The sequence below is a fragment of the Tamandua tetradactyla genome, chromosome 3 (assembly GCF_023851605.1).
Source record: "Tamandua tetradactyla isolate mTamTet1 chromosome 3, mTamTet1.pri, whole genome shotgun sequence".
Taxonomy (NCBI): Eukaryota; Metazoa; Chordata; class Mammalia; order Pilosa; family Myrmecophagidae; genus Tamandua; species Tamandua tetradactyla.
This window is the reverse complement of record NC_135329.1, coordinates 194,652,452-194,667,518: the sequence shown is the minus strand read 5'-3', so window position 1 is coordinate 194,667,518 and position 15,067 is coordinate 194,652,452. Positions and strand designations below refer to the sequence as shown.

The window sequence follows — 15,067 nt, the reverse complement described above, 5'->3', positions numbered from 1 at the left end:
TGACTATCCACTTGCCCCCCAACAATTCACTGACAGATCTATCTTTTCTCAATGGACTTGAAATGGCACCTATATCATATATTAATTTTCCAGATATTTCAGAGTTTAGCTTTGGATTATCTATTCTGTTTTGATGTATATTCCTTTATCAGTGCCATATATTTTAGCTACCTTGGCTCTAATGATATATTTTAATATCTAGTATGTCAAGCTCTCCACAGGAATAAGGAGCCCTTCTTTCTTAGGCTTTACTTGGTGTTCTCTGTTTTTCTGGGATATATAAGTTATTTTTTAAAAGGAGTAAATTGTAGAAAGGTTATAATGTAAAGACCTATCTCTTTCCCTATTTATATTATTTATTATAACTCTTTCCCTTTAGGTTATCATAAATGCACACAGAGAAACTAACTGTATGAGTTATGGGCTTGAAGCTAAATATCAACCATAGGAAACTGTGACGAAGGCTTGAAAGGGAAAGGGGGAAATGTCTTAAGAGAGGGAAATAACTACTGTAGGCAGTTTCTTCAAACAAATAAAGACCTTGAGAGCAGCTAATTGCTAAACAGACAGTGGGAAGAATCCAGGAAGAAAGACAAAACTAAACAGGGAATCTCAAAGAGAATTGGAGAGATTTAAACCAGAAACTAAGAGGTTAAATCTGAATACGGAGAAAAAAGGAGCTGGGGTGGGAAGTCAGCCAGACTGCCTGGAGGTACAACAGAGAGATCCACCTCTAAAAACTTCATCAATATATTGAACTAAAATCAAAGGAACTTGAGTCCTGACACTGTGCTCTGCAGTTTATCTATCTTGTACCCAGGCTTTTATCACACTGAACTAAAACAATTTTTCTATCCCTTATCTACCCACCTAAGCCTGTGTGGGTATAGATGAAGGATGTGTGGCAAGGTGCTGAGAGGAAGGTAATGGTTTTCAATAAAGGCCTTTAAAGTGTTAACCGCTGCCACTCTGAGAGCACTGGTAGCAAATGTTCTCCATGATGTATAAAAAGGTGCAGCAGTGCCACTCAAACTGGGGCATGTCAAGAAGGCCAGGTCCCCATACCCGGCAGTCAACTGTCTCCTGGTGCTGGTGGTGTGGCTGAAGGGACTGCTTAAGCAGCCTCTGCTGTAGAAATCTTCTGGAAGTCCCCATCTGGATGCCTGTGGCAGGGTCCCAGTGGGTAGAGGCCATAGGACGTTCTCCTGGATACTGCCAGATGCTCTGGCTGCTGGGCACTCTGCCTGGTAGGCAAACCAGTTACCATGACAACTCCCAGCCCACATGTCTGAGGGTTGCTTTTTTCCCTCCCATTTCTTCTTTCCCAGTTAGTAACGAGGTATTCCAGGGACAGGCAAGTATAGATCTCAGGACAGAATGTCCTCTGCTCCCCAGTGAGGGGGATAGGGGAGGTAGGTAGGGGATGGTAAATATTTTCATCAGTGTAAACGTATATGAGTCTGTTTCTAGGTTAAAATGTATACATTTAGTTGTGCGTCAGTTCTTCTATCAGCATGTTCACAGTTTATCTACCCATCTGTTTTCCTGCTCCCCTCCCCTCTCCCCTGCCCCAGCCCTTTTTCAATAGGAAGTGCTGACTCATGGACCCAGCTGGAGTTTCTGTGTCCCATCCTCCATCTCCATTCCTTCCTCAGTTCACCCCTCATCCCTGCTGGGCTCTCTCAAGAGCTCCAGGCCCTCTTCATCATCTCCCCCCACCTCAACCTGGACTCTCTTTTCCCAGGTTCACTCCCAAGCAGTAAAGAGAAGGCACTTAAATTATTTCTGTACTTACACCCTTTGCACAAGATTGTTCTGAGACCTTCCCCTTGTGGCCGGAGTGACCGGGTCATTCTACTAGAAACTAGGTGTCTGACCGAGTTTGACCCAGAAGACTAAATCTTTCATGTATTCGTGCTGATCCCCCTCCAGTCTCTCACCCCTAATCGGATTAGGGCAGAGTCTCCTGCTTTGGGACATGGAAAGGAAAGTGAGATTTAATTTGACACCACTCACTGAGTCTTTTATCTTATTCTAGGTCTCTAAGTGCCAGACCACAGGTCTCGGAGGTGTGTGTGTATATGTAGTGAAGGGAAGGTGCTGTGTTAATGGGTTTGGGGGCAGTAACCAGAGGTCTCCCAGGGGCAGGATGTTTTGGGGATCTCTTTCCCATTCCTTTTAAGCTCCTTTAACCCAGAAATTCTAGTCGGTGCGCTAGTTTTGCTAACTAGCCCCAACAAGGCGGACCAGGATTGTTTCCTCAACAAGAGGTGGGAGAGCGGAGACGTGGCCCCGCCTGCCCAGTCTGGTTACTATGGCGACAGCCACCGGGTGACCCAAGTGCTCCTCCCTTCCCTCCTCCTAAACCAAGAGAGATGACGGCACCGCGCTGACTGCGCCAAATTCCAGCCAATGGGCGGCTGTTCCCGCCTTCCCTTCCGCCAACTCCCCCCACCCCCCACGGGAACTCGATTCACAAATCTGGACTGGGAATTTCCGGCTCCAGGCCTCGTGCTAAGGTGGAGGAGAGTCACCTGTCCCCCAGGAGGGCAAGTGGGAGCCAACATTCCTGGGTTCTCGGGCCATACCCCTGAAATGCGCTGCCCGAATAGATCCTACTCCACTCCCAAAATATTCGGAAAACCTAGCTGAGACTGAGTCCGCAAATCATTCTGCCCCTACGAGCCCCCACCCTGCTCGACGCACCCGTCAGCACCAAGGACAGCGAGTCCGGGTTTTGTCTCTGGCCGCCCCACCCGGTTCTCTCCCCCGCCCTGGTGGCGGCAACCAGGGTTAGAGACGTGAGCCTTCTGCTAGGGCCAGTGAAACAGGGCCGCTTAGCCATGTGGCTAAGAAGGCAGTGGGGATCGAGCAGGGATCTCAGCTAAACAGCTCATTTCTCCTTTTCTTTCAACCAGGAAGAATGACTCCTTTCGTTCAGCTGCCTGGGTACCCTCCTCTCGGGATAAGGGGCAGGAGCTGAATTTCAAGCAGGGATGTACCTCCCATGGCTGTCCTGGCTGGGAGAGCCTGAAGCTGCTCTGAAGCTGCGCAAGGGGGGCGTGCGGGCCTGAGTGTGACAGGCAGACACCACCTAAGAGCGATGAACATAGATTTAGGCCAGACTGGGCTCTTGATCAGACACATGGTAGAAAGAGATGGGGGAGGAAGGAAAAGGCAGGGATAATGACTAGAGAGCTCTGTTTCAATGGACCCTGTGGTAGGAAGGGAAACCACCTCTACTATCCTCACTGCTCATTTCCTAAGTCAAATGAGGGGCTAGGTCAAACAAAATGGAGGAGGACATTCAGCTTTATCACCGAGCCTCAACCTTCCACTACCTCCCTTTACCCTTTGTGAAATGAAAGCCCACGGGGATGGGAGGGGCAAAGAGTAGCAGCTCTCTGAGACTCGACCTTCCCTTCAGGCTCCTATCTCTCGCCCTTCTGCCCTGCCCAAAACAGTTCCACTTCCGCTCCCTCCCTCCAAGGGGCTCAAAGAAAGACCGGCGCAGAACCATCTGCAGGCGCTTCCAGCGCTTTATAGTTCCCTCCCGGACAGATGGACAGACAGTGCGGCCTGCGCCCCCCGGCCGCATCATTGGCACCTTGGACATGGCCGCAGGCCCAACCCAGTCTCTGATCCCCTCCCGGAGGATTCTGGTCCAGACCCGTCTCAGCACCTCGGACAGGTCCCTCCCCCCAAACCCCCTCCCCCCTCCCTCTGGAAACAATCAAATAAATTAAAGGGGGGGGACTAAGGAAAAGGAAGAGGGGTGCCCCTCTTCCTGAGTGAAAAGAGTTTTCTCTCTCCTTCTACCCTTCCGCTGAGGCGGTGCTTCCGCTGCCGCCGCCGCCGCCGGGGTGACCTCCCAGGTTGATTCTGCCTCCAAACCTCAGCCTCTTGAAGCCGGCATCTCCCTCCCCCCCCAACTCCCGGCATGCAACACGTTGGAAAAGGTTGAGAGAGTACGTGGGTGTGGGGTGAGAGGTCCTCCTGGTGGTCGTCTGGCCGCCCAGGGCTGCAGTTTTTCGCTGCATTTCAGCCGATCCAAATTAAGAAATAACGCTGCCTTTCGTCTGGGGGATGGGTGGGTGTCGGGTCTCAGTTACGGGAAGAAATGGAGGGCGACAGAGGCGGATGGGGGAAGGCAGACAGGAGGGAAGCTGGTGACACACTACAGGAGAGAGGGAAAACGGGAACAAGAGGGGGAGATGCGGAGAAAGGTGCAGGAGAAACGGGGGCAATAGAGGGCAGGCAGGCAGGGGGTAAGATGGAGACAAAAACAGTTCCCCTCCCTTTCCCCCCACCCCCCAAGGATGGAAAATGGAAAGGCAGAGGGGGAGATAGGAAGGCCGACAGAAGGAAAGAAGATACAGGAAGGAGGCGAGGAAACGGGTAGACTCAAGGGTAGATGGACTAATAGACTCGCAAAGTTGGGAAGGGGGAGACCCGGGTGGAATTGGAGAGAGGGAGGCGCAAACAGACAGAAAGGATGAGCCGGGGGGGGGGGGATGTCCCCCTCCCGCGCTCTCCCCCCCCCCCCCCCCACGCCCAGCAAATCCAGACGCCGTGGTCTCTAGTGTTCCGGCCTCCGCTTTCCCCTGCGGGGCAGTGGCGGCCCCTTTTCCGCCCGGCCCCGGCGCGGAGGCACCGTAACAGCGGCGGCGGCAGCGTGATGGTCCCGGGGGCTCCGAGCGTGTGTCGGGGGCTGGGGTGGGAGTCGGGCGCGGCCCCCGGACGTCCCTAGCGGTCCAGGTTCATAGTCCAGTGCTTGGCTCCGGCCGCGCAGCTGTCCCTGGCGGCCGAGGAGGCGGCAGGCGGGCCTCCACTCGGGGGACCCCCGACGCCGGCGGCGACCTCGCCCTCGTTCTTGAGGTCTTGGAAGACCTGCGTGAAGAAGTGCGGGTCGGCGTTGAGCCGCAGCATCTGTGGGCTGAGCCGCTGGATGAGGCGAAGGCAGCGCTGCCAGAAGCGCTCCTTGTCGGGCTCCACGAGGAAGGGCTTGAGCGGGTAGGAGATCTCGTTGCCCATGTAGGAGTAGGCGAGGTAGAGGCAGGTGAGGAAGGCGGCCTGCAGCTCGGCGGCCGACGCCAACTCGTCCCCGCGCAGCGACTCGCGGCACAGCAGGTAGACGAACACCAGGTTGGCCGGCGTAATGAAGGCCTGGTCTTGCCAGCCCTGCAGCAGCAGCGAGCGGTCCACGCCGCGGAACCAGCCCACCAGCTCGCCGGGGCTCAGCTCCTTGAGGCGGTAGCAGCGCCGGCACACGAAGTCGCCCAGGCAGCGCAGCAGCTCGCCGGTGGACGCCTGCACGATGACCCGCCGCGGCGAGCCACCAGGCACCGGCGGGGCCGCCTGCGGGGCCGGGGGCGGCGGCGGCGGCGGCTTTCCCCCGCCGGAGCCCGGCGGCGGGGCGGCCGCGCTACCCCCCGACGGCGGCTCGCAGGTGGCGGCGGCCGCGGGCACGGTGGGCACCGGCACTGCCAGAGGCTTGGCGGCGCCGCCGCCGTCGGGAGGATCCCGGCCCTTGCGGAGAAGGTTCTCGCGGTTGCGTTGCTGGACCAGGGGGTCGGGGCCCGTGGACGCCGGTTTGGGCGTCACCTTCTTGCTGCCTTTCTTCTTCTTGGCGGACGCGGCCACCAGGCGCTTCCAGGTGAGCGCCGAGATGAGCACAGACGGCCGCTTGAGCCGGCTCTCGCCTTTGCCGCTCTTGCCGGCTGGTGGCGCCCCGTAGCCCCCGAGCGCCTCGTCCCCCGCGGGCGGCGCCTTCTTCTTCTCCTCGGGCAGCCCGCCGGGCCTCCGGCCCTTGGCCGAGGAGGCGGGGGAAAGAGACAGCACCGTGCCCATCCTGCGGAGCGGGGCCGGCGCCCGGGCCCCAGCGGAAACCGCGGGCGGCGCCGCCGCTGCCGCCGCTGCTGCAGCCCCCGGGGACCCGGCGGTGGGGGGCCTAGCCCCGCAGGGGGCGCGGGGACCGGAGGGGAGGTGGCTGCAGGGTTGCTCGGCGGCGGCTGCTGGGAGACTGAGCTGCGCCAGCTGCAGCACTAACTCCACCCCTTTGGCCCCTTCCCTCGCCGCGCCGCGCCCCGCCTCACGCAGCCAACCCTCGCCGGAGCTGCTCTCGTGATGGGCAGCTCCTCTGACCAATCGAGTCTTGCATGTCCATCTCAAGACCCGCCTTACTCCCCGCCCTCCAGTCTCCGTCTTCATCCTTCACCTGGGAACGGGGAAAAGGGGTAGAGAAGGTGGTGGTCGTTCGAGGGGCGCCCCCCTCAGGGTCAGGACTGCGGAGAGGGATGGCCGCTCCCGCCTCCTCCTCCAGGTCCTAGGGACCTGGGTCAGCTTGTTTTGATGCATTGGCTCGCGGTAGCCGAAATGACTTGGAGATACTCGCCACCGACCCCACCTTTAGTGTACGTGTTGGGGGTCAGTGGGTGACCGGACTTCCTGGCCCCTGCAGGGTCGCGCTGTACCGGCTCCTTCAATCCGCCCGCCAGGCCATTTCTCATCCTCTCTCTCCGCCCCAGGAGGGCTGCAGCAGGCGCTTTCTTTGCTTGTGAAGGGGAGCGGGTGGGGCTTTCATCATATCACGGGAGATTCCTGACTTGGGAGTGGGGGCTTGCTCCGAGGGGCAACCAGACGCTCAGATGTACCTGGGGCCGCTGTTTGCCAGCTTGATTCTCTGCAGCTGAGCATGTCCGGGGAGGCCCTGGGCTCTTCCTCTTGCACTCCTCCTCCCTGCCTCCATCTCGAACACACCCTGATCCCACTCTTGGGTGTTAGTGATGGATGAATGGCCCCTGGAGAAACAGTGGAAATTGGATAAGTTGGCCTCTTATCCTATTTGGACAGAAAGCAGGCCCTGAAGGGGTCTGCTATTCAGGGCAGGCCCAAAAGGGTTGGCCCAACCTCCAGCCCAGCCCTGGGCCAGACTGAGGTGGGTTTTCATCATTGAATGTTTCCTGCTGCTGGAGTCGCAGGTGTCCTCACTCCCAGGTGCAAACAGTAAGCCAGGTCTTTCCCATTTCTCTCTCTGGAGCTGTCTGTCCCATTTTAGTGCCAGGCAAGGCCTTTGCCCTGGATTTCGGACTATCCCAGTCTTCCCTGCACATCCTGAGCCCTGTTCATGGCCTGTTCTAACTGGATTGTGTTCACCCCCCTCGAAGCCTTCTTTCTGTGGCTCCCCCAAGTCAGAAATCTTCTGGTTTCTTATTGATAGGCCTTGGAAGTGGGTGTGGGTTTGATGGAAAGAGAAGCCCTCTGCTTGCAGATTTGGCAAAAACTTGAGAATTGCCCCTGAAGTTGCCTCCATGTTCTTCACAGACCATCAGCACATACCATGTTATTCACAGACCATCAGCATGCTTCAAGGATCCACGATACCAGGCTGTGTGCACATGTGTTTGTGTCTGTGTGGTTCATCCCAGATAGATTATTCTAGAATCCCCTTGGGTTGTGCTCCAGCTGCCAGAGGCATCAGCTTTTCTCAGCTGCCACGCTCACCCCCTTTTCTGTGGTTTGGTTCTATTGTGACCCCTCAACCCCTTTATGGTGGTACTCACACAGATTTGTGCCTCCCCCGACTCAGTGCCCAGTGTGTACCTTCTCTACAGGACCTCTCCTGCTCCCTTGGGTCTGCTCTTTATTCTCTCACAGCCCAAGTTGATCTACCATTCTCCCCAGGTTGCAGAAACTGTTCCTTCTTTTCAGCTCCCATAATTGACCCCACTTCTTCCTACAAGGCTTTCTGAGTCAGCCTTTATCTGACACCCAAAGAACAGTCGGCTCACTTGTAGTTAAGCGTGAGCCCCACAGAGACTGAACCGCGCTGGCAGAAACACTGGGCACGTGGATCTTAGTGGCATGTGGGTCCTCCCAGCTCTGCTCCCAGGAGTCCCTCATTGATGTTAGGCTTTTTGCTGGTGTCATTTAGGACAGGATCTTCTATGTAGCACCCACAGATGTCACTGCTTGGTTCTTCCCACATCAGGCCAGGCTGTGACCTCCTGTTGTCCTCTTAGTCAGGATCAAAAAGCTTTCGCTCTGAAAAAGGCCCTCAAACCAGGAGCCTCAGAGAGTCTTTCTCCGCCTTCTCACTCTTCACCTTACCCTGCCACCAGCCTTCCTCTCTGGCTCATGCATCCTCTGCCCTGCTGGTCTGTTTGTCCCCCTGTATCCCTGAGGTTCTAACCCTGGGCCAGAACCCTCCTTCACATCACCACCCTGCCTTCTTCCCAAACTCTTGCAATTCCACCGCCTCCAGAAGCCTCCTTGGACTGATTGGAAGGGACCCAATGCTCTTTCCAACTCTGCCCCCAGTAGCAGCAGCAGAAGCATTACGACTTGGGTAAGGGCTAGGTAAGCTCTGGGCCCTCAGCCCACTATGTGCAAGATGAATGTGGATGGAATCTTACAAGGGCAAACAGAAAATAGTCAAAACAGATTCATAAGGAGTGATAGCACTTCTGTTACATACATGCTGGAGGCATCAGGGAGTGAGAGGAAGGGATGTTCTATTTCTACAGTTTGGAGGCCCAGAGGGGCAATCATAGTGAAACCAGAAAAAGGCTACAGGGAGGAGGTGGGCTTTTTGGAAGGGAACATCTCCAGGCAATTCTGCTCAGATTCTTCCCCATTTTGGCTATATTTATCTCCCTTTCTGAGAAGCCATATTCTAGAAAGAGGAGACAGGGGTTCTAGCTGACAGCTTTTCAGCTGTGTGACCTTGGGGAAGTCATTTCAGCTCTCTGGGCCTGTGTTTCTTCATGTTTAAGAAGCAGGGATTCTATATATGTTACTTTTATTATCAGACCAAAGCATGAATATTTAAAGAATAAGGTAACATTTGAGGAATTGGACTAAAAGATGATTCCTTAAGCCCCTTTCAGTTCTACAATCCTGATTTTAAATAAAATCGGTCCTATGAATCTGTTTCACACCCTAGCTTCCACCCTGTCTGGTTCCCTCTAATCTGTTTCTGTCTGACGGGCTCAGTCTTTGTGTGCACAGCCACGGCATGAGCTTGCACTTCTGCATGTCAGCCCCGCAGACAAGGGGAGGGGAGCTCATGTTGTCAACAACATAAATCCACCCTGGGTTCTTCCAAGCTTTAGAGGGGCCCAAGAAATCTGCTGCAGCAAAGGAGAGGAGGCCAAGACAGCTGAGACCCAGGGTTGTACCCCAGTTGACATCAGTGCTGGAGGTCACTCAACCCAAGGTCACTATGCCACCATTTTTGTGCATCTGAGTGCCTGGGTCCCGCTGACCCCCAGATCCCTCGCTGATCCACCCACCATCCCAGGGTCTCTTGCCTGAGGTGTGCAAAGGGAAGGCATGAACCAGCTCAGCCTTCTCCCCCTTTCCTGAGAACCTTACCCAAGGGGAGCAGGGGTGGGGAGAAGTAAGGGCTTGGTGAGGCGATGGACAGAAGCAGAACCCCTCTTCCCCCTAGGTAACGGTGGAGTGTGGGGAGAGTGGGTGAGCAGAGAGAATAGATGAAACTGACCAGGAGGTGCTGCTAGGTCCCAGGAAGGAGACCCTACATTCTCACATCTTTCCCACTTTGGCAGGCCCCTTGCTAGAAGGACTTAATTAAGGAGACCAAACATAGGTTCTTTGGAACGAAGGGTTAGGAGCACAGATTCCTCATATGGGTGCTGGGGCAGAGAGAGAGAAGGGGCCAATGCCCAGATACTTAAAGGCACAGGATGAAGGGGGCAGCAGGGGAGCACAGGGGTGAGCTGAGGGCTCTTTTTCTTGCCAAAGGCTCTCCTTAAGCAGGATCATGGTCTCCCTTCCAAGTCATCTGCTGTCCCATACTCTCCCTCCCCCATCCTCACCTCTGGATCTTCTCTCCCCAATTTCCTGGCTACTCCTTTTGTTGTACTCTGAGAACAGTCTCCCTGCCCAGGTCGCCGGCATTTCCCCCGGTAGCTTTATTTCTCCATTCACCACTTGCCTCCACCCAGCTTCTGTTTTGTCTCCTCCCTTTCGGCCTCCACTCCAAATCTCATACCCCTACTCGTCTCTTCCCTGCCCCCGCTAGCGCCCAGCATAACGCTCCAGATGCAGAAGCAGATCAAGAAGGGTGGGGGTGGTGGCTGTTGCTTTTCTGGGATATTCTTAGCCTGTCTGGGGGCTGGAGCTGGAATCAGCGTTTCCATCTCAACCAGGCAGGTGGCTGCAGAGAAGCTGCCGCTATGGCTAGGTCTTCAACTCATTCCCTGTCCTTTTCCCAGTCTCTGTTCTCCTCGGACTCAATTCCACTTGGTGGGCATAGACCAGCCCTCCATAAGGCCTGCCTTCCCATCGCTGCACACTGTGTCCAGAGGTCCCCTCTGCCCCTAGCCTGGCCACTGTGAGGTCTGAAATCCCCTGCTCTTGGAGGCTCTTGGGTTAAAGAGACAGGCCTTTGAGAACTCTAGCTCACATGCTCCCTGGACCTGCGTACAGCCGTCCCTTCTTTGCAGAACCGTCCAACAACACGTTCATGGTGCTTTGTCCCTCAGCCCTAGCCATGGCCACGAGAGCCTTTCTTATCTTAATTTACAGGCATCACTCACAGGAGTGATGAATTCCTGCAGTTCTGGGAACTGTTTCCGGAGAGATGCTGAACCTTGGGGAGCCCCTGTTGGGACTGAACAAGGGGTTCACAGGCTCAGATTCCCTCTAGTGGAGGAAATGGCCCAGAACAGATCTGAGTCATTCACCAATAGTGCAGAAAATGTTTGTCACCTTAAAAGAGATGGCCAGTGCGGGGGTTCCTGTGCGGGCTCTGGGGTCATGCAGCTCTGGGTTCAAATCTGGCCCCCTCCACTTACGAGCTGGGAGACTTTGGGCAAGTTTCTCAATTCCTCTGAAGTCTACAAAAGGGAACCATCATAGGGCTGTTGTAAGATTTTATTTAATCTTGCAATGCCGGGCAATGGTTTTATATTACCTGTGCATGGTGCTTAGTGTTCAGAAAATGTTGGCTGTTACAAATTATATGGCCATCATTATTTTTACAGAGCACAGAAGGTTTGCTTGACCTGTCCTATTAGCATGTTTTATTCTCTTTAGAACATACTTCAGTAAAGAGCTAGGGTGGTGCTCTCACTTTTTCCTCTCTCTCTCTTTGTTTTTTGAGACCAGAATTTAAAACTATCCTTTCTTCTCTCCTTCTGTGCTGGCAGCCACTGCTACTCACGCTGTTCCCAAGGAGCTGCTTAATTTGATCCCTGAGGTCATGAAAATATGACAATGTGTCAGGCCCTGGTCCCCTTCTCCTGTCCACTGCAATTGCTCATTAATTTTGGGAACCTCAGCATGCCTCTATGCAGCAGACATCATGCTGGCCCTACGTTCTGATGTGACTTTTGAGTGGCTGTTCATCCCACATCTCACTGTCTCCCCAAAGCTCCAGAGGCTCCGAGTTGGATCAGCTTTGCTTTGCAAGGACTTTGAGAAATTGTTCTGCAAAATTATAATATCCATATTAGCAAATACTAATTGGGAAACTGTAGGCTAGCAGACACTGGGCAAGGTGCTGGGAACACTAAAAGATGTGAGGTAGGAAAAAAAAAATGTGAGGTAGGAAAAAAAAAATGTGAGGTAGGGTCCCAGCCCTCGGAGAATGTACAACATAGATGATAGAGATTGAAAAATAATGATAGTAGTAGGATGATTAGTGCCCTATGATCAGTTGCGGATGATGGGGTGTGACAACTCTGGCTGGCCCTGTCCACCCCCTACCTTGCACCACTGTAGCTCAGATCCTGGCTAATCCATCTCCAGCTTTCCCTGAGTTCTCATGGCTCAACTACCACTGGGAAGAGAGTTAAAATCCAGTTTTAACTGAGGTCAAGTTGCTCCACTTGGTAGTGTGCTCTCCGTCCCATGGCCTTCTCTGTCCGACACCAAGCTATGACAGTGATGTTGGGCCAGCGTTTGGGGCAGGCGAGGTGTGGGTTGTGAAGCAGGTTCATGAACTCACACTCTCCTCTTCCTGGTCTCAAAATAGAAAGACAATTCTTTATTTTGACCTCCTTTGAGCAAAAAAGACATTCTTAATTTTAGAGGATAGAGTCCTACATACTTTTGATTTTGAATAGGGAACAGAGAGGACCAAGAAGGTTGTCCATTAGATCCACGGTTCCTAAACTTATTTGCCCAACAGAACCACCTGAGGGAACTTTGTGAAAATACAAATTTCTGAGCTCCACCTCAGACCCAATGAATCACGATCTCAGGTGGGGCTCAAGGTGGGAATCACTGAAAAGAAAAGTCAAAAGGGAGAGAGAAAAACCCAGGGAGGTGGTTGGTGACCCCAGCCCCGCCACACCTGTTGCTTTGGCAGAGCACTGCTGTTGTGGCTGCCAGCCAAGCAGCCAGTCCCACTAATTTACCTCGGGGAAGCCAAATTCCCCACATTCTCAGTCCGCATGGCTTTTCTAGGGCCAATCCCTTCCTAGACCTCACTGTCCTGGTCATAATGGTCCAGGGATAAAGGGGTGACCCAAGCCAGTGCAATGAGATTCCGTTCTTGGAATTTTGCTAGAACTATTGGGAAAGAGATGCTTTCCTTCCTTTGGGGTTGCTGCAGTGGTAGGATGAAAGCCTTGGGCTGCTGGTGACTCTCTTCCCTCCCCATGAAGAGAGCCATACGAGCTAGTGCACAGGAAAGCAGGACCAAAAGATGGATAGAGAGATTCCTGATATATTTTTAGCCCTTGGATTCAGCTCGATCTGATGCACTTCTTTGAGCCAATAATCTCCTCCCGTTCCCTTTTCTAATGTTAAGGTAATTCAAGTTGCAAAACTAACACTTGTGTGAGAAAAGTCCTGTCTAATAGAACTCCCCACCTGGATATTTTCCTTCTGGAAGTTTGACTGTAACTTCAGAGAAGTACATGTTTGGTCTTTAAAAATTCAGCAGGTTGTCCCTTACATTGAGGTTGTCAGTGCATGACTGGGTCTAGGGGAGGCATTGTTGATAATAGCTTGGGGTTCTGACCCCAAGGCCTATTTCCTGTGAATTCCTTGAACAAAATCCCTGAACAAACCATAGCTGGTGACTGGAATTTTTCCTCAGGTCATGACTCTTCCTCAGAGTAAAAGTCTTGGAACAGGAAAGTCTCTATAACCTGTATAATTGTCAAGGCTTCGTTCTGGGCTGCTGCCAGGTTGCATTCCTTTATCAGCTTCCTGGTAAAGTAAGAAATTTAATTCTTCACCCTCAATTATGCTTCTGAATCAGTTTTGTCCCCAACCAATGTAAAGAGGTAACTGTGGCCAAACAGAACCATTTGCTGTCACCAGGGGCTGCTAGCACAGTGTCTCCAGAGAGTTTGAGCTTTAAGTTACCCCAGGATTCTCATCATCCAGGACTCTAGGACTCATTGTCTAGCCTGCCTTTGGGGACCTCTCTCAGGGGAGTGACAGGGATTTCAATCAAACCCAAATTGTCCAATTATAACATGGTTTCACCTGTCTTTTTTTTTTTTTTTAACTTCAAGGATGTTGTGCTGTCTTGAAATGATATATGTCCCCTAGAAAAGCCATGCTTTAGTCAAAATCCCATTTCATAAAGGTAGAATAATCCCTATTCAATACTGTAGGTTTGAAACTGTAATCAGATTACCCTGATGATGTGATTTAGTCAAGAGTGGTTGTTAAACTGGATTAGGTGACGACATGTCTCCACCAAATTTGGGTGGGCCTTGATTGGTTTACTGGAGTCCTATAAAAGAGGAAACATTTTGGAGAGTGAGAGATTCAGAGAGAGCAGAGCAGAATGACATAGCCACAAGAAGCGGAGTCCACCAGCCAGTGAACTTTGGAGATGAAGGAAAATGCCTCCCCGGGAGCTTCATGAAACAGGAAGCCAGGAGAGGGAGCTAGCAGATGACGCCGTGTTCACCATGTGTCCTTCCAGATGAAGAGAGGAACCCTGACTATCTTTGCCGTGTGCCTTCTCATTTGAGAGAGAAACCCTGAACTTCATCAGCCTTCTTGAACCAAGGTATCTTTCCCTGGATGACTTTGATTGGACATTTCTATAGACTTGTTTTAACTGGGACATTTTCTCTGCGTCAGAACTGTAAACTAGTAACTTATTAAATTCCGGTTTTTAAAAACCATGCTGTTTCTGGTATATTGCATTCCGGCAGCTAGTAAACTAGACCAGATGTTTATTTTCAAGTAGTTTGTGGAATATCCTGCAATAGGACAATATTTTCCTATCCCACTCTGTGGTCCACGTACACAATCTTGGTGGTGATTCTATGGGGTACTTGAACATCCATCCATAATTCATTTGTCCACTCATTCTTTCATTTGCTCAATTAAAATGTACATAAGAAATTTCCTTTAAAATGTTTGTTTTATTTAAATTAAATCTGACTTTTAGTCCGATCCTATTGGGGTGGAGGGAAATTCAATTTTAGTTGTAAAACCTCCCAAAGGTTACATGATATTGTAGAAGATGGGGTAAGGTCTTCAGCACAATTGTTTGGATGAGCTCATTGTCTAAGCCACAGGCTTCCTCAAAATCTAATATCTCTATTGTTTCTGGGGTATGACTGAGGATCAGGAATCTTTAAAATTGTTATGCAACACATTAGGCATGAAAAAAGTATCAAAAATAAAACAACATATCCACTGTCTAGTAATAAAATATTACCTGTGAAATTCAATCCCTTTTGTCTTCTCCTCCTTAGTGGTCTCCTCTTCCTACTACCTCCCATCAGGAATAACCAATATTCTGAATTTGGTGTTCATCCTTTCCACATATTTCTTTATTCTCTAACAACATGTGTAGATGCCCTGTCTAAGCAGATGTGTGTGTTTGTTTCCTACTGCTTGCAAAACAATTACCACAAATTTACAAGCTTAGTGGCTTAAAACAACAGCCTTCACTAGCTCTTACAGTAAAGCCAGGTGGGCTTGACTGGGTTCTCTGGTTAGATTTCACAAGGCCAAAATCAAGGCCAGGGTTCCTACCTGCAGGCTCTGGGAAAAGGAGGCTTCTGAGCTCATTGAGGTTGTTGGCAGTTCCTTGTGGCCATAGGAATGAGGTCCTTCTTTC

At 52.0% G+C, this 15,067-nt stretch overlaps 1 protein-coding gene across 1 annotated transcript; it reads right to left on the bottom strand.

Moving 5' to 3' along the window:
* Positions 1 to 4,746: 4,746 nt before the first annotated feature.
* On the bottom strand, positions 4,747 to 5,850 carry CDK5R2 (cyclin dependent kinase 5 regulatory subunit 2). Its single transcript, XM_077152037.1, has one exon. The coding sequence runs from the start codon at positions 5,848 to 5,850 to the stop codon at positions 4,747 to 4,749; it is 1,104 nt and encodes a 367-aa protein (XP_077008152.1).
* Between the last annotated feature and the right edge of the window lie 9,217 nt (positions 5,851 to 15,067).